This window comes from Felis catus, chromosome A1, assembly GCF_018350175.1.
Source record: "Felis catus isolate Fca126 chromosome A1, F.catus_Fca126_mat1.0, whole genome shotgun sequence".
Lineage (NCBI taxonomy): Eukaryota > Metazoa > Chordata > Mammalia > Carnivora > Felidae > Felis > Felis catus.
In genome coordinates, this window is record NC_058368.1 from 123,349,068 (window position 1) to 123,367,603 (window position 18,536).

The window sequence follows — 18,536 nt, forward strand, 5'->3', positions numbered from 1 at the left end:
CTAAAATGAAAATCAAACACGATCCAGAACCACTAAATCTGAAGATCTTAGAAGCAATTATAAGAAGCCCCTATTTCACTTCCCTTAGAATTCAAAAATGTTTATCCTGCACTTTCTTATATTGGAACTAGATCTGCCATGTGGAACTACACAGAAAAAACAATATCATCCTCTCCCATGCTAATGCCCTTCACATGATGAATCCAGTGGCGACATCCATCCTAAATCTGTCTACTCAAGTTTATATTCTCTACTACGATCAACCAACCTTCTGCTTTGTGTTTTCTAGACCCCACTTTATCAAGGTCATTTTCTTTTAGACAGGCCTCAATTCAAATTTATCTCATATAGGGCAGCCAACCTTGAACACAATATTCCACTGTTTCATGATATTGAGTCTATGGCTGACTAAAACTCCCAAGGTGATTGTCATATGAGCTTCCGTTTGGCATAACAGCTTGAGGCAAGAAAGTCAATAGCGTGATGTTATTCTCAAACATAAGATCTATTGTTTTTTGTTACCTCATAAAAATGCATTACACCTCATCATTCCCCACTGGATGCATTCATCACTTATTAATGATGCATTTTTACTTGCTTTTAAAATATAATTTGAGGTAAGTACTTAGCACATGATTTATTTATGGGAAAATGTCATGGGAATCCCTATTGTGGACATATAAACATGCAAGGTCAGTAACAGCACTGACGGAAGACAAGTTATCCCTCAACAATAAAAAAAAAATTTAAACACTGAGCTTACCACTTTCCCAGCTGGATTTCGCCATGTTTATTTTTTTCTGTAAGACAGATATCTGATAGAAGCATATTAAATTTGGGGTATTTATGGGAGTTGGGGTGTGGAGCTAATTTTTAAAATGGCAATCCACTCAAGAAGGAACACCTTCCAGTTTGTGAAAATTACTCTATAATTTTTTTAAAACAAAGTGACAGTGTTTAGCAATTAGGGTGGAGGATTTTTCAAATATATAACATGGTAGTGATCAGGACGGTTTATTCAGAAAGCATCTACTGAAGAGTTACCCTTAACTCCATCCGACAACCAGGTCTGAAACAGCTGACTCTAACATGAAGGCTTTCATTTTCCTTCCCTTCATGTTCTTGGCCATGTTCTCAGGTAAGAAAAGTTAAATTCGATGACTTTCCTTCCAACTCTCAAAGTAAAGAATCAGAAATGTTGAGTGACTTAGTAATCCTTTGTCAGAAAATGTTAAAATGATAAATCTCCATCAGACAGAGAAAGGGAAGAGGCTAATTTCAGACAGCATAAATATAGACCAAAGGCATAAAAATAGTGACAAGGTAAGACAACAGTGAATAGTTTGACACGACTGAAGAGAAGCAGAGGCAAAGGAATGGGAAAAGCAAGGCATTACCCTGGAAAGATAATTCAGTCTTAAAGGATTATGGGAGTTTGCGAATACTCACAAGTCCACATTCCATAAATATATAGTTTTGTGTGATGATCCAGGAAATTCTGTGGTCACAGAGAAATAGGTTCAAACTCTGACTTTTCAATTCTCTGTTTATGTTATTTTGGATAACTTAATTTTTTAGCCTCAGTTTTCTCCTTTATAAAATGGAAATAAGTAGACATTCCCACAGGCTGCCATAAGAATCACGTATACTCTGGCATTAGCTACCATTACTTGAGTTCTTAGGTGCCTGTCACTCAGCAGACCTCTCTGCTGTATTGTCCTACCTCAATACAGTTAGGTGGTCTGTTTTCAGAGATGAAATTTCCAGCTAAGGACGTAAATTTCTCTAGATAATAAATGACACAGATATTCTATATTTTTATATATAGAATAAAATTCTATATTTTATATATATCAGAGAAAAATATATATTATGCATATACTTATTATGTTTATGTATGTTTGCAAGAAAAATATATAGATACATAAAATTCCTCCCTAGAACATATATGCTCCATAACGGCAGGTAACATATCTCTTTTGTACTTCAGTGCTTTACTAGATGATGTTTAGTACGCATTAAGCAGGCATTGGTTGATGGAAGAAAGTCCCTTAATGCCAGATGTAGTGGTTATATGGATTTGGAGGGTGACAAAAAGAGAGGATTCGGGAATGCCTATTACAATATAGAGCAATGCCAAGAGTATATTTAGAATGTAACATCAGAGGACAAAAATTTAACTTAAAAAAATGGTTAGGGGCGCCTGAGCATCCAACTCTTGATTTCAGCTCAAGTCATGAGCTCACAATTCATAAGTTCGAGCCCCATGTCAGGCTCTGTGCTGACAGCGAATTTGCTCTCTCCCTGTCTCTCTGCCTCTCTCTCTCTCTCTCAGGATAAATAAATAAAGATTAAAAAAAAAACAGTTATACCATATTCTGATATTATAGTTATCTTGTTTACTTAAAAATTCCACCCCTGATTTTTATTTTACAAATTGAGCCATGTGAGAAATGATATATTAATCAGATTTTTATTATATTATTGTTTGTACTAGGAAAAGAAGGAAATACAATCACTACTCATTGTTAGAAGACTGTTTAGGTAAATTATGGTAATTTAACAGGTGAAATATTCTGCAGCCATTAGGGAAAATAATAAAGGTGCTCTATATGTATTGATATAGAGCCTTTATATGTATTGATATAACCTCACGGTTCTGTCAAGGGAGAAAATAAGGATTAGAACAGTGTACAATGTGCTACTAATTGTGTGAAAAAATATATCCCAATATGTTTGTAAATACAGAAGACATCTCTTGAATAATACAGAAAAACCTGTTAAATGTAATTGTGTCCAAGGAGGGTTGGGACAGGAGAGGAAGGGAAAGTTACTTTAAACTATTTACCCTTTTATGTCTTTGAAATTTGATGTAATTTGCTTGTAAGACCTATTTAAAAATAAAAAACAGGGGCGCCTGGGTGGCTCAGTCGGTTAAGTCACCGACTTCGGCTCAGGTCATGATCTCGCAGTCCGTGAGTTCAAGCCCCGCGTCGGGCTCTGTGCTGACAGCTCAGAGCCTGGAGCCTGTTTCAGATTCTGTGTCTCCCTCTCTCTGACCCTCCCCCGTTCATGCTCTGTCTCTCTCTGTCTCAAAAATAAATAAACGTTAAAAAAAAATTAAAAAAAAAAATAAAAAAAAATAAAAAACATAATTAACAAAGAATATAGATCAGCTGATCTATTTTTTACCATTTCATCCACAACCTTATTTTAATTGATTTCTGCTCAAAGTTAGTGCCTGTTAAGGAATACTTTTGGGTCTTAAAATCATGCAAATGCTCATCTCTCTGCTGAAAATAATTATTTCCTTATCCATTTTTCTGACTATAGCCTGTACTTCTTATCTGTGTTACCTCATCCAGGATGGAGACATGATGCCCTACTACCTGCTATCTTGACTCTGGGTCTATTGTCTAATTTATTTTTCACATGATAGCATTCATCAAGCTACCATAAATGCCCGTTTGCTTGTTTACACGCATTATTAGACTTTCCAGCTTCTTCAGGGTAGAATAACAATCCCTTATTCATGGTTGTGTGTCTAGATCTTTCTATAGCTCTGGCATGGTAATGGACCCTTCAAATATACTTCTGGTAAGTTGAAAGGATGACTAGATTACACCCATGACCGTCCTACCACAAGCTACACCACAGTTAGTACACCAGGTTACTAAGTGCTAAATTCCTGAGCCTGGGCTAAGACCTTAACCACCAGTGATATAGTAGACAATGGCATGCTCAACGGATAACAATTAATGATGCATTTGATTTTAGTTAAATTTACCTGAAGGTACAAGTGTGTACACTTGTGGAAATATAAAGAGGATCAAATGCAAATACAACAGAGACTCTAGGCATAGATTTGGAACTACCTACCCTGAAATTATTTCAGGTTGTATAAAATGAAAAACTTAGGGAGAAAGCCTGTGAATAAAAACAATGCAAGCTTGAATAAAGCTTTTTCAGAAACCCCAAATTGAGAAAGTAAAGGGGAAAAGAAAATCATTAAACAGAAAAGGCGAGGAAGTCAAAAAGAAACACTTGTACCAAACCAAGGACAAGAAACATAGGACCCAGTAGAATACCATTGCACTTAACAGCTATAAAACCATTCCATTTGCTCATGGATTGGTGTCTAAACCCTGCTTATTTGGGAGTAGAAATTTGAATAAACCATATCTATATATATCTATCTATATCTATATCTATATCTCACAAATCTCACCCAATCTATTACTCCCCTGCTGGAAATATGTATGTATGTATGTACCTATATATATGTGTATATATGTACATATATATATAGTGATGTATATATATTTACATATACATATATATATAGTGATGAACTTCCAAAATAAATTCAAGAAACAGAATAGATGAGTTATGAAAAGTAGGTATTAAGAAATAGTCATATAATATCTACCATTTCCTTGAATAGTTTGAGCACAAAAGAAAGAAAGAAATAACCACTGGAGAGAGTATGACTGATTGGCTGATGCTAGGACCCCTATGGGAAATGGTGGACTGTTCCCTTTGGAACAGGGGCAAGGTGGGAAGAAAACAGCTACAGAAAGCATATATAGAGATGAGAAAAGAATATGGAATGAGGGTCACGACTGGCAGTTTTTATGTCTGGAAAACTGCTGATAGCACCTTCTGTAGGGTGAGGTCGGGAATATGGGAAAGGGTTTTGTGATGTAGGGAAAGTTTATAATAAGCATAACTCAGAGTCTATTTGATTAATCAGGAAATCATTACAAGGAATTTGGAGTAGTATGAAGCTCAGATAGTTCAGTTCAAGTAATTCAGATTCTGATTTAGAAATGGGACAAGCCAGTTTGACCCCACGATTTTTATTTATTTTTTTAATTTATTTTGATAGAGAAAGAGCATGAGTAGGGGAGGAGCAGAGAGAGGGAAAGAATTCCAAGCGGGCTCTGAGCTGTCAGCAAAGCCCGACACAGGCCTCGATATCATGACCTGAGCTGAAATCGAGAAAAGTCAGATGTTTAACCCACTGAGCTACCCAGGCACCCCAACGCCGTGATTTTTAGAAACCATGTAATACAATTAAGAAAAAAATAGAGGACCCAAAATATTAAAGTTGTAAGAAGTTATGGGAAGCTTCTGTCTTGAGGTTTGATTAAAAACAACTGAAAGAGGGGCACCTGGGTGGCGCAGTCGGTTAAACATCCAACTTCAGCTCAGGTCACGCTCTCGCGGTCCATGAGTTCGAGCCCCGCGTCAGGCTCTGGGCTGATGGCTCAGAGCCTGGAGCCTGTTTCCGATTCTGTGTCTCCCTCTCTCTCTGCCCCTCCCCCGTTCATGCTCTGTCTCTCTCTGTCCCAAAAATAAATAAATGTTGGAAAAAAAATTTTTTTTAAACAACTGAAAGAGGTGTTAAATACATACTACAACTTGGGATGAATGCTGTTGATTTAAAACTCTTAAAGTTAAATGACTTTACTTTTATTTTTGTGCTTATGGTATCATTTCAGTGTCTTCAACCCAGGCTTTGAAAACAAGTGTTTTTAAACCAGAAGAGGGTTCAGAACCTGCATTTATTCGACAGAGAAAGCATGAAGCTAACCATCAAGGAGAACAAAAGGAATTTAATAAGCAAGGAGGCAACACCCAAGGAAAACAAGCAATATCTGGTCTCCAAGGACGACCAGGGTATTCTAACCAGCCAGGGAAACCAGGGGATTTTAATCAGCAAGGAAGGCCAGGAGTTTTCAATCAGCCTGGGAGACTGCAAGGGAATGCAGGAGACTCTAATCCAAAAGGGAATTCAGAAGCTTCTAATGAACAAGGAAAACCAGGATCTTCTAGCCAACAAGGGGGCTCAGGGTTATCTAGCCAGCAAGGAGTTTCAGGATCATCTAGCCAGCAAAGGAAGCCAGGGTCTTCCAGCCAGCAAGGGGGTCCAGGGTCATCTAGCCAGCAAGGAAAGCCAGGGTCATCTAACCACCAAGGAAGACCAGGATTGTCTAGCCAACAAGGGAAATCAAGGCCTTTTTACAATCAAGAAGAAAGGAAAAATGCAGGCAACCCTTTGAATACCAATATAATGGAGATTCAGGTTGGTGTTAATCTCTTTTTTTTTCCCCCTTGGTCAACTTACCTCATTTTCCAAGACTCGAAATTGTTAACAGAATATACTCTACTAAAGACTCCATTTTCCATTTTCCAAGACTCGAAATTGTTAACAGAATATACTCTACTAAAGACCCACACTTTGTGATGACACTGATTCAACAAAATGCGAAGGAATCTGGGGGTGGTTATTTTCATACCTATGGTCATTAATGAGTGTCATGCTCTTCCATTCCATTTCTCATTCCTTTCTTCTGTCTTCCACTCCAGCCTTTCTACCTATACTGGACTAGATAAGACCTTTGTGAACGGAGTCCCTACCCTTGCCAGATTTAACATTCATGCCCATTTCCATCCCATCCATAATCTACAAGCCACTCAAGTGGTGTTTATTTCTAAATCACAAATCTGACCCGATCTATTACTCCCCTGCTCGAAATTCTTCAGTAGCACCATACTCTCTAGAAGATAAGACCCAAACTCCTGAGCATGGCCTTAAGGATTTTTTTTAATGATTGGATCCCATGTCCGTGTATGATTGGACATTTCATGGCACTCTTAGTCACACATCCATGTTTTACAGAATCCTCTGATTTTCCACAAATGTATTTCTAATACCAATGATAGCCTTTATCATAGAATATACCATATTGCTTTGTAATTGATCTTCATTATGTTCAATCAGCACATGAACTCCTTAAAGAAAATACCTTTTTTAAAAAATATCTGTATCCCCCGATTCTAGTATAAGACAGGCATATAATAGGTTCTTTTGAACTGTTTCTCAGATAGGTGAATAAATGATGTACAGGAGACATCATTGTAATCAGGTGCACATCCGTGACTCCTAAACTCCCTTTGAGTCCTGCCGTGAAGCCTTGCCAGTCTCTCTCTCCCAACTGTCTTCCTCCTAATTCCATTTAACCCTGACCCTGAACACTCAGTACACCCAAAACAGTTTTGTAGAACACTTCTTCAATCTCATTATCTTAATGGGAACTTCATTTTTTACATCATAAGTTGTCGTTACTCAGCACTCTTGCAAATGAAAATCGCCTGTCCCTCTTGGTTTTTACATCTAGGCTGGCATGAAGTAGTAATCTTCCAAGGACACCCCTGTCATTCAGACCTTACTGCCACCACCAGCGTGTTTCTGGGTGTTTACATTGTCACTTAAACTTTCTCAATTGGTATGAAAATGGTAGTGGAGTCTCAACCAATGGAAAAGACTGAACTACTTGTTCATCTTCCTTGGTCCTGAGAAGACTGAGCCACCTACTGAAGGTCCTCACAGTTTCACTTCGTGTCTCTGTTCTCATCTGCTGTCAAAACTCCTTTCCGTTCACAGACTTCTGTCATTCTATAACTTGATTCCAAGGAAGTGCTTCAGGTAGGACTTAATTCCACTCTGCACAGTCCTACCTCCTGCCTCATTTGCTTTCATGGGTCAAAGCAAAAGAAAGTTTCAATAAACGATGATCACATGTGTTTTGTGTTTGCCACTATGACTTTTCCAGAATTGTTGTTTTCTTGGGCAGGAGAAGGCTTGTCTACAAAGCATTAAAGTGGAGGCAGTGTGACATTAATAAGAGCAAGGGCTCTGCAGTCACATCATTCAGGTTCTGAACCCCAACTTGGGTATTTAATCTATATCTGGTCTTGGACTTGTCACTTAAATGCACTGTATGCCTGCGATTATACAATGGAGCAAAATCTACCCTTCTTTCAGAATTGTTGTGCAGTTTAAATTAAAAAGAAGGGATTAATAAAATGATAGGTGCAATGCTTCATCAGTAACTAGTGAGCAATGACTATTGTCTTATCACAATATCAGAATTAAATTGAGTTCCCTATATTTACTGCATGGTCTTTCACATGACTGCAGACTGGCAGTACCAGCAGCAAGAACCCAAATGGAAATACAAAATGTCAGTCTATCTACAAACCAGTCTGTGGTTCTGATGGAAAAACCTATGGTAACCTCTGTGTATTTAATGAAGCCAAAAGGTAAGATGACTTTCTGTTTATTTGTATCAGGAACTATCACTCTGATCCACAGGGAATACAAGAACATTTTTCCATGTGTCTCTGTAGTTTTCTCTCAGTAGTGCCTTGGGTGTTTGTCCAAAGAAAACATAAAAGGTACTTAACCTTTGAACAATAAATTCAATCCTTTTCTGAAAGAATGTGATACATTCAGATTTTTAAGTAGAAATAAATTTATTATTGAATCATTCATTTACCAGATATTTATTAAACATCCACTGTGTACCAGGAATTGCTCACATGGAGGTAAGTTGGTGAGCGAAACACACAGCATTGCCTCCTGCTTCCTGCTTCCATGGGGTTTTCGTTTTTGCAGTAGGTGACAGCAAACAAAATGCATCAGAGGATAAGAAGGGCTGTGAGTCCTATAGATTACTTAGTATTGACCATTAAAATGTATTTTAAATTTAAGTAACAACTTGAAAGATTGGATTTGGTGAGCCATGCGAACATTGAAGAATTGAACTCCTGTCCATCCACAAGAAATAAGATGATTATAAGGCTGCTTAAAATTAGAATGTGTGACTAAGAAAGAGACGTCTCCGCTTTCAAAATTAATGACTGCTCACCTCTTAAGGTAGTGAGGAGGTAAAAATTATACCTCTCTTGTTTTTGATAGTGCCAGTATTATATTAAGAGCTCAATAAACCATTACTGCAGAAATAAATGAATGTTAAAGGTACGTGTGCCCTGTAGCCATAAAAGTTAGAGCTGGAAACAACATCAGATACCCATTCTCTCACTTTATATATAAGGCACCTAGATCTGAGCCAAGAAAGTAGTGGCAGAAAGTCACAATTCTCAAAGCTGGTCAGTGTGAAACAGGCAAGCCCAAGACTACAGCAGCTTTTACCCATGTGATTTTTTTTTCTCTTTTTTAAAAATTATAATTTATTGTCAAATCGGCTAACATACAGTGTGTAAAGTGTGCACTTGGTTTTGGGGGTAGATTCCCGTGGTTCATTGCTTACATACAACACCCAGTGCTCATCCCAACAAGTGCCCTCCTCAATGCCCATCACCCATATTCCCCTCTGCCCCACCACCCCTCATCAACCCTCAGGTTGTTCTCTGTATTTAAGAGTCTCTTATGGTTTGCCTCCCTTCCTCTCTGTTTGTAACTATTTTTTCCCCTTCCCTTCTCCCATGGTCTTCTGTTAAGTTTCTCAAGATCCATATATGAGTGAAACCATATAATACCTGTCTTTCTCTAACTTACTTCACTTAGCATAATACCTTCCACTTCCACCCACGTTGCTGCAAATGGCAGGAATTCATTCTTTCTCATTGCCCAGTAGTATTCCATTGTATATATAAACCACATTTATATCCATCTTCTTTATCCATTCATCAGTTGATGGATATTTAGGCCCTTTCCATAATTTCGCTATTGTTGAAAGCACTGCTATAAACATTGGGGTACATGTGCCCCTATGGATCAGCAATCCTGTATCCTTTGGGTAAATTCCTAGTAGTGCTATTCCTGGATTGTAGTTTTATTTTTATTTTTTTGAGGAAGCTCCACACTGTTAGTATGCAAAACCTATAAAGAACTTAACCAAACTCAATATCTGAAAAACAAATAATCCAGTGAAGAAATGGGCAGAAGACTTCAATAGATACTTTTCCGAAGAAGACATCCAGATGGCTAATAGACACATGAAAAGATGCTCAACATCACTCATCGTCAGAGAAATACAAATCAAAACCACACTGAGATACTACCTCACACCAGTCAGAGTGGTTAAAATTAACAACTCAGGAAACAACAGATGCTGGTGAGGATATGGAGAAAAGCAAACTCTCTTGCACTGTTGGTGGGAGTGCAAACCAGTGCAGTCATCCTGGAAACTAGTGTGGAGGTTCCTCCCATGTTATTTTTAAATAATCCCATTTTCTTTCTATGTTGGTGCCACAATTTCTTGATCCTTGATGTCTTCCATTACCTTGTTTTTAGGATAAATAATGGAAAACTAAATCTGTACCATGAAGGGAAATGCTAAGCATTGACAGCAACCACATTACCTGGAACCTCAAAACCTACTTCTATTCTCTTTAAACCATGGATTTCCTTGGAAGTTCCACTGAGGTCAGCAAGAGTCTTACAGATATGATGGATCTTACATAATTTTCAAGTTTGTTCCATAACAAATAAAGTCGGTTCCAGAGTTACTTCTGATTTCTGGTACTGTTTATTTTCTAGACTTTCCCAAATCTTGTGTCTCTGTTGGACCATCTTTAAGCATCCAACTTTGGAAGCCACACACTAGATTAATATTTTTATTCTATTTTATTTTTAGAGACAGATAGAGAGCATGATCAGGGGAGAGGAGCAGAGGGAAAAGAGAGAGAGACAGAGAGAGAGAGAGAGAGAGAGAGAGAGAGAGAGAGAGAATCTTAAGCAGGCTCTACACTCAGCTCAGAGCCCAATGCGGGGCTCAATCCCACAACCCTGGGATCATGACCTGAACCCCAATCAATTGTCAGATGCTCAACCAACTGAGCCACCCAGGTGCCCCTAGATTCATATTTTTTAAAATAAACAAAGCAGGGCACCTGGGTGGCTCAGATGGTTAAGGATCCAGCTCTTGATTTTGACCCAGGCCATGATCTCAAGGTTCATGGGTTCAGGCCTGTGTTGGGCTCTGTACTGACAGTACAGAGCTTGCTTGGAATTCTCTCTGCCCCTCCCCCACTCATGCTCTCCCCCCACAAGTTAATTAATTAATTAATTAACTTTAAAAAACTTTTTAATAATACACAAACAAAATATAGTCTGCTCTGCTTGAAGCAGAGCTGAGAAAACCTTAGCCTCTTGCTTGCCACCCACACCCAGATTCAGCTTGTCTCCATAATATCTGGACTGCAGAAAATTTGGAAAACAGAAGACTGAATACTTCCACCTTCCCCATATCTTAGAATGCTATAACACAGTGAATGTTCTGAGATCTTGTACTTTGAAAGGTTCTGGTAGGCCAGAAAGATAGACAGAGGCCAGCTGGGGAATGAAGAAATGGCTTTGTAGGCCCAGCTAAGCGGAATCCAGTTTGTAGGAAGTGAAGTAGTATGTGTGGATCTAAAGGCAAGTTTGATGATTATGCCTTTTGGGTTTGTGCAAGAAGTGTTGGGGTTCTGAAGAAAAATGCCATTTCAGATTAAGATAAGGGAAAAAAGAAAATTAAAATGGCATAAAAGAGATCATTGAAGTATTTATCTGAATCACTAAAGTGGGGGGATAAAAACCTCCTTAAATTAAAAAATATTCATTAAAGAGGCTCTATATGAACCTTTCTTCTGCTCCTGTATGCACACTCTGGCATAATTTCCCTGTTAAGGCAAAGGCATTCAGCTGATCAACCTGGAATCTCATTCTGGGAAGCCTTTCTGCTCCTTAACTTCATAGGAGGAGTCATGCTAAGAAAATTATCTTTCAGGGGCGCCTGGGTGGCGCAGTCGGTTAAGCGTCCGACTTCAGCCAGGTCACGATCTCGCGGTCCGTGAGTTCGAGCCCTGCATCAGGCTCTGGACTGGTGGCTCAGAGCCTGGAACCTATTTCTGATTCTGTGTCTCCCTCTCTCTCTGCCCCTCCCCCGTTCATGCTCTGTCTCTCTCTGTCCCAAAAAATAAATAAACGTTGAAAAAAAAAAGAAAAAGAAAATTATCTTTCATACCAGAATAGAATGTTTTAGTTATAGTGGACTCTGGGTCTAGAGTTGTTCTTTTCTAGCAAGAAAGCAGGGCGCAGGATTAAAATTCAAGAGATGGCTAATGTCCAGGAGAAGACAAGAGCCCCAATTAAGGGTCCTTGCTCCATTTTTATTAGGATCAGAAGGCTTACAAACATAGTGATGGACGTGCACAAAGAGACAATGAAACATGAACATTAACTCATGGACGTGAGAGAAAGGGGGTTTTGAAAATATGCGGGGTTAGGGGTTGGGGTTAATGAAAGCAAAATCCTGGCACTGGTGGGCAGAAGGTTTTTACAGCAGATAAGAGACACCACCTCTATTTCCCTAAACTGGTCTAGGGGACAAGACTGAGCAAGCTACCTCAGGGTCAACAAGCCACCTTTCTTTTGTTAATTAGCTCCACTCTAGTCAACTTTGCCCTGCAGTGGTCTATAGCCCTATTTACCTGTTTACCTAATTTGGTCCTTCCTTCCTGTGAAAGCAGCTTTCTGCTATAGTACTAAGTTGGGGGGCATTTCTGCCCTGAATACCTAATCTTGTTTACCTTATATACCTTTGTTCTATACTGAGGCCTTTGCCCCGCCCTCTCCATACCTATTTACCTAATTTTGTTTACCCAAACTTGGGTGTGAGCATCCTATGGCTTTGTAGTTCTTTATGCCTTGTTAACCTATCAGTGCAAGTTCAGGGAATTCCTAAACTAATATGCCACATTTAGTATATTTAAAATCCTTAAGACTCAACTCTTCATTATTTAAGAAAACAGTTTTTATTTAACCTAATACACATATGAATGAAGACTAAGAGAAATAACAAGTCTCAAAAGGCTCAGCACAGTTTCATTACATCAATTAATTTCATTTGATTTATTTCTTACATTAACTTATTACATATTAATTAACAAGAATTTCCCTACCTTTGTTTAAAAAAACATTTAAGGGGCGCCTGAGTGGCCCAGTCAGTTAAGCGCCCAACTTCGGCTCAGGTCATGATCTCACAGTTTGTGGGTTCGAGCCCCACATTGGGATCTGTGCTGATAGTTCAGAGCCTGGAGCCTGCTCCAGATTCTGTCTCCCTCTCTCTGCTCCTCCCTTGCTCACGCTCTGTCTCTCTCTCTAAATAAATAAACATTAAATTAAAAAAACATTACTTTTTTTTTTTTTTTTTTTTTTTTGGCACTACCCCTTCTTAAAGGCAAAGTGACAGGGAAAAATATGTTACAAGATGGCCGACAGGACTGATAGGGGAATTCCAGTCCCTGCCTGAAGACTCCCCTTCTAGGTTTTTCTTCCCACCCCACTTGCCATGCAAGAGCAGACTATAAATTGTCCCCTCTGCTTATGCTGGGGACTCAGGCCTCTGGAAAGCAATCTCCTCTGAGCCCGCCAGTGTAAAATAAACCTATTGCCTTCCAAGAATTCCGATTGCCACTTGGTCCTTCCACTGGGCGATCCAGACCAGTTTCCATATCTTGCCCTAGGTCTTTTGAGCCTACACAACACACTTGCTTGGACAGATTCTACATATCTGTTATAGGACCTATAACTACACATTATTTTCTCCCCTCCCCATTCATCTGTGCCTATCAGATCAAATTGTCCCCTACTGCATGCTGCATGAATAGATTTGATGCCATCTGTATAAGGCAAGTTCCCACAATCTGGGCAGGATGAAAGGTACTCCAGTGCCTTATCTATAATCGTTTATCTTACATCTAGTTTCTTACACAAATATATTTAGAGGAGATTTCTCAACATAGTGGAGCTAGCTGATGAGGCAAGAGTGAACGAGACAGTCACAGTCTTCTTTTGTCCTTTCTTCTTCCTGAATGGGTAATCTGTGGTAGGTTATGGTGACTTTTGTGTGTAAGATAGCTTCCCTTATCAACAATAGCCAAATTATGGAAAGAGCCCAAATGCCCATTGATGGATAAATGGATAAAGAAGATGTGGTATATACATATATACAACTGAATACTACTCAGCCATAAAAAAAGAATGAAATCTTGCCCTTTGCAATGACATGGATGGAACTAGAGTTTATTACTCTAAGCAAAATAAATCAGCCAGAGAAAGTCAAATACTGTAAGATTTTCACACATATGTGGAATTTAAGAAACAAAACAGATAAACATGGGCGAAAGAAAAAAAGAGAGGGAGGTAAACCATAAGAGAGACTCTTAACAATAAGAACAAACTGAGGGTTGCTGGAGGGGAGGTGGGCAGGGATGGGCTAAATGGGTGATGGGCATTCAGGAAGGCACTTGTTGGGGTGAGCACTGCATGTTATATATAAATGGTGAATCAGTCAACTGTATTCCTGAATCTAATGTTACACTATTATGAAATATAAAAGATGGCTTCCCAGACTGCTCTAGGCCTGATCTTTCTAGTAGTATCTCTTCCTGCTTCTTTGAAGGATCAATTGAATATTCAAAATCACATGCATTTTTAAATGCTGCATAAAGAATTATTATCCCCTAGCTTTGCCAACACATATCTGTTAACATGCTACTTTCTGCTGATTTCTGAGATAGGGTAAAGAAGGTAAAATCTTCTGTATTGGAGAATAAGGAATTCAGAAGTTAGGGAATTATAGCTGTTCTTTCTCAAAGGGGAGGATCTAGGATATGATCTTTGGTTCCAGGTCTTCTGCCCATTAAAAAAACAGACAGTGGGGCTGTGTGTCATAAACATTTTAAAGAGTTTCTTTACAGAATTCTTTGAGAATGACCAGGGGGGTGCGGGGAGGGTTCCATTTTGTAATGCTTAGCTCTGACATTTTCAGTAGGTTAACAAAAGAGAGTGCTTCAAAAACCCTTTTAAAAATTGCATCAGTGATGGATTCTGGTCCAACATGTAAAGACCTTGGAAGGTGTCACCCACATCTTCACAAGAAAAGAATCTGAATGAACTGAAAATGAATAACTTAGGTCTGTCAGAGATCACAGGGAAACCACTGACTGAAACCCAAAAAGACTGGCTGATGTAGAGAATTACAGCCACTGTAATTGAGTGGCAAAAGCCGCTGCTGGACCCGGCACCTAGCAAGAGGTCTCTAAGGATAATTGGCCTATTTATTGCTAGAGATAATGTTAACTAGCTCTGAGTTAAGAAAAACTCTGAGTGCCTACACATATGGGAACTCTCATACTGTCATGTATTTTACTTCCAGGAGACCCACTAGGTTCTCAGGATGAAAATTAGAGAAAAATCCCTAGTGCTTCTGTCAGGAGATTAATAACCATTTTAAAATATTCAAAGCCCATTTGGTTATTCTTAATAAAGGCCTTACACTCAAGGAACATGAATGTACCCTTGTCTGATTTGAGTTTTCTAGAGTCTATCAACATGGAGGAAGGGAAATTATGCACAACATAGACTACATTACTTAAAGCAACGTTTTCCGCCCTTGATTTTGGCACATATAAAAAGTATAGATAACCTAGATCATCCTTGTTCTGTTGTATCAAAATCTCCAGGACAAATGTCCTGCACTTAAAATTTTAGCAAGAACCCATAGTAAGGCAAACATTGACAGACACTTTTAGTCCTAAAAAGTGCTGACATTTGAAAGAAATACAGCTTCTGTACAGAGGTTTGGGCAGGAGTTGCTGTGTTTTGTTTTTTTTTTAATTTTTTTTTTCCAACGTTTATTTATTTTTGGGACAGAGAGAGACAGAGCATGAACGGGGGAGGGGCAGAGAGAGAGAGGGAGACACAGAATTGGAAACAGGCTCCAGGCTCTGAGCCATCAGCCCAGAGCCCGACGCGGGGCTCGAACTCACGGACCGCGAGATCGTGACCTGGCTGAAGTCGGACGCTTAACCGACTGCGCCACCCAGGCGCCCCAGTTGCTGTTTTTTAAGGTACAGGTGAAGCCAACATTTCAGAGGCAAAAAAGAGTATAGCACTTAAATATGCTTTAAATAATTTGTGATTTTACTTTTTTTTTAATGTAATGGCTCCAAGATGAATGGATAGACTTGGGCTGGATGGGGCCCTGCCATCTGCAACTTAAGTCTTTCATGGACTGAGTTCTATCGGTATATTTTCTATATCTAATATAAAAAGACCAATTTTTTAATGTTTATTTATTCTGAGAGAGAGAGAGAGCATGCTTGGGGCAGGGGCAGAGAGAGAGAGAGAGACACAGAATCCAAAGCAGGCTCCAGGCCCTGAGCTGTCAGCACAGAGCCCCACGCAGGGCTTGAACTCATGAGCCATGAGATCATAACCTGAGCTGAGGTCTGACACTCAACTGACTGAGCCACCCAGGTGCCCCCAATTTTTTAAGCTTGGAGCAATAGACTTGAAAGTTCTAGGCCTGCTGAATTTTATCAAATAAACTTTCATGGTGTAACAACCCAAAGTTGTGGCTCTATACAGTTACAAATGTTTGATGGCACTTCTGAACCCCTACAAGAAAATTATGTCCCAAATGTGCTTAAAGTAAAATGTTGTTCACTAATACTCTTTTGGTATTTTTATAATTAATGATTCACCTGTGTTAGATTAGATGTTGTTATAACTGAATATAAATTGTTCAACAGGCCAAATAAGGTCATCACCTCTCTTTAAGAGTTTTGGCTTTGGGGCTCCTGGGTGGCTCAGTTGGTTGAGTGACTTGATTTTAGCTCAGGTCACAATCTCATGGCTCTGAGTTCAAGCCCCACGTCAGGCTCTGTGCTGACAGCTCGGAGCCTGGAACCTGCTTTGGATTCTTTGTCTCCCTCTTTCTCTGCCCTTCTCCCGCTCATGCTCTGACTTTCTCAAAAATAAATAAACATTAAAAAAAAGAAAGAAAGAAAATTCTTATAAGAATGTAGGGCTTAGAATTACAATAGCATGGTATTAAAACAAATATTCTCCTAACATTTGAAGAGTTTTCTGTCCTGGACAAGTTAGACTAGAATGCTCTGGCCCAGATACATTTGTACTGATCATTGCCAGAGACATCTTTTAAAGTATGGTATAGGTTGCAAAATGCCTTCGGTTTCTTCTGAGACAGAAGGTGAACTAGAGGAATTCAGTCTTCCTTGAAATACGGGCAAATGTGAACTTTTGTTACTCTATTTTCAACAGTATGAAGTTTAAACACACACACACACACACACACACACACACAACATTATTCAGCGACCCGGTGGTGGAGTTCATGTACATGTCTCAGTTGGTGTTTTACATATTTACGTAAAATTCAGGTAACTCGCTGTTATTGCCCAAAATAGTGGATTTCTTTGCCCACAAGTTATAGGGCTGTGGCACTGGGAGATTGAGAACTGCTCTTACTTCTCATTAATTCCTTCCTTCTCCCTTAACATCTCTATTATGTTAAAGATACAGTCTTCTCCTTCCTGTCTTACCTCTGATGCAAGTTGAATAATATCTTCATTTTTTTTTTTTTTTACTGGAACTTTTAACTCACACATCTAACATCCCTTGTACTGGATAATTAAAAAAAAAAAAAAAAGTCTTGTGGCCTTCTGGGATTTACAGGCTGTCTCTCCTGCTCTTAATAGCGGCAGATGAATACATATAGGAGGAGAGGTCTAGTGTAAGAGACATGAAGGGCTTCACAATAATTTCAACTGTAGGCTTCAGTTTCCTTTTTCCTCAAATGTCCTGCATCAGAAGAATTGATCTGTCACAGAAGCTTCTGATGGTGTCTATGTCAATAATTCAAAGAGCCACTGTCAGAATAATTTTCACTTAACTAGAATAATGGAGCACTTTCTGCACTCGCCAGATTTTATGTTCTTCCATTAAATTGGAACTGAACAGTGCTACACTTGAAGTTTCCTTTCTGAGTCCTAGCTTTTGCCACTGTTTAAAAAAAATTTTTTAATGTTTATTTATTTTTGAGACAGAGAGAGACAGAGCATGAACGGGGGAGGGTCAGAGAGAGAGGGAGACAGAATCTGAAGCAGGCTCCAGGCTCTGAGCTGTCAGCACAGAGCCCGACGTGGGGCTCGAACTCACTGACCGTGAGATCATGACCTGAGCCAAAGTCGGACGCTTAACCGACTGAGCCACCCAGTTGCCCCTGCCACTGTTTAAGAAAGGCAGGTTCGATTATGGTGGCAAAGGCAAGCCTAACACCCAATTCTGAATGCAAACTGTTTTAACATTTTATTCTTTACATCTGAGACACAGGGATTGTTACTCCCACACTTAAAATAAAGAAGTTGTGTATTAGGAAATCTAAATATTGTGTCATAATTACTGAGTGGTAGATGGGAACTGAAATCAAGTCTTTCAATTGCCAAGACTCCAGAAATCTGATTGTGAGGGAGATTAGTGAATTAGGAAGACAATGGCTGATTAAATCTTAACCCTACTTCAAAACCTCCAATGTTACCCACTTACCTTATTTATATAACTTAAGGCATTGCCCCATGTGGTCTCAGTTTCATTCCTGTGAATATTCTTTATTTTTTTCCAGGTTTATTGAGATTGAACTGACGTATAACATTGTGTAAGTTTAAGATGTATAATGTGATGATTGGATACAAATATATGTTGAGAAATGATTAACACAGGAAGTCGGTCTCTCCTGTGCCTCCTATACACATCCTATCCTTTAGGCGAGGGTCCAAAGCTGGGTACACCATTGCTCCTCTGGCAGTTTTTCAAACATACCATCACGCAGGCTTTGGGTACAAACAGTTGATTCACACTCTCGGCGGTGAGATCA

At 39.1% G+C, this 18,536-nt stretch overlaps 1 protein-coding gene across 2 annotated transcripts; it reads left to right on the top strand.

Annotated features, from left to right (window-relative positions):
• The first annotated feature begins 984 nt into the window (after window positions 1-984).
• MARCOL (MARCO like) lies at window positions 985-10,320 on the top strand. 2 transcript variants are annotated; one of them, XM_019814099.2, is made up of 4 exons: window positions 985-1,138; window positions 5,505-6,088; window positions 7,988-8,109; window positions 10,106-10,320. In XM_019814099.2, exons 1-4 carry the CDS (start codon window positions 1,090-1,092, stop codon window positions 10,149-10,151), a joined length of 801 nt encoding a protein of 266 aa, XP_019669658.2. In that variant the 5' UTR covers window positions 985-1,089; the 3' UTR covers window positions 10,152-10,320. The 2 variants fall into 2 exon arrangements, with proteins under 2 accessions (XP_019669658.2, XP_019669664.2); XM_019814105.2 differs by lacking the exon at window positions 7,988-8,109.
• Window positions 10,321-18,536: the final 8,216 nt, after the last annotated feature.

Excerpts from the sequence above, each read along its gene's own strand:
- MARCOL (XM_019814099.2), top strand. The coding sequence starts at position 1,090 with ATGAAGGCTTTCATTTTCCTTCCCTTCATGTTCTTGGCCATGTTCTCA. Across the intron at positions 1,139-5,504 it reads GTTCTTGGCCATGTTCTCAG|TGTCTTCAACCCAGGCTTTG; the intron begins GTAAGAAAAGTT and ends GTATCATTTCAG. Across the intron at positions 8,110-10,105 it reads GTATTTAATGAAGCCAAAAG|GATAAATAATGGAAAACTAA; the intron begins GTAAGATGACTT and ends CCTTGTTTTTAG.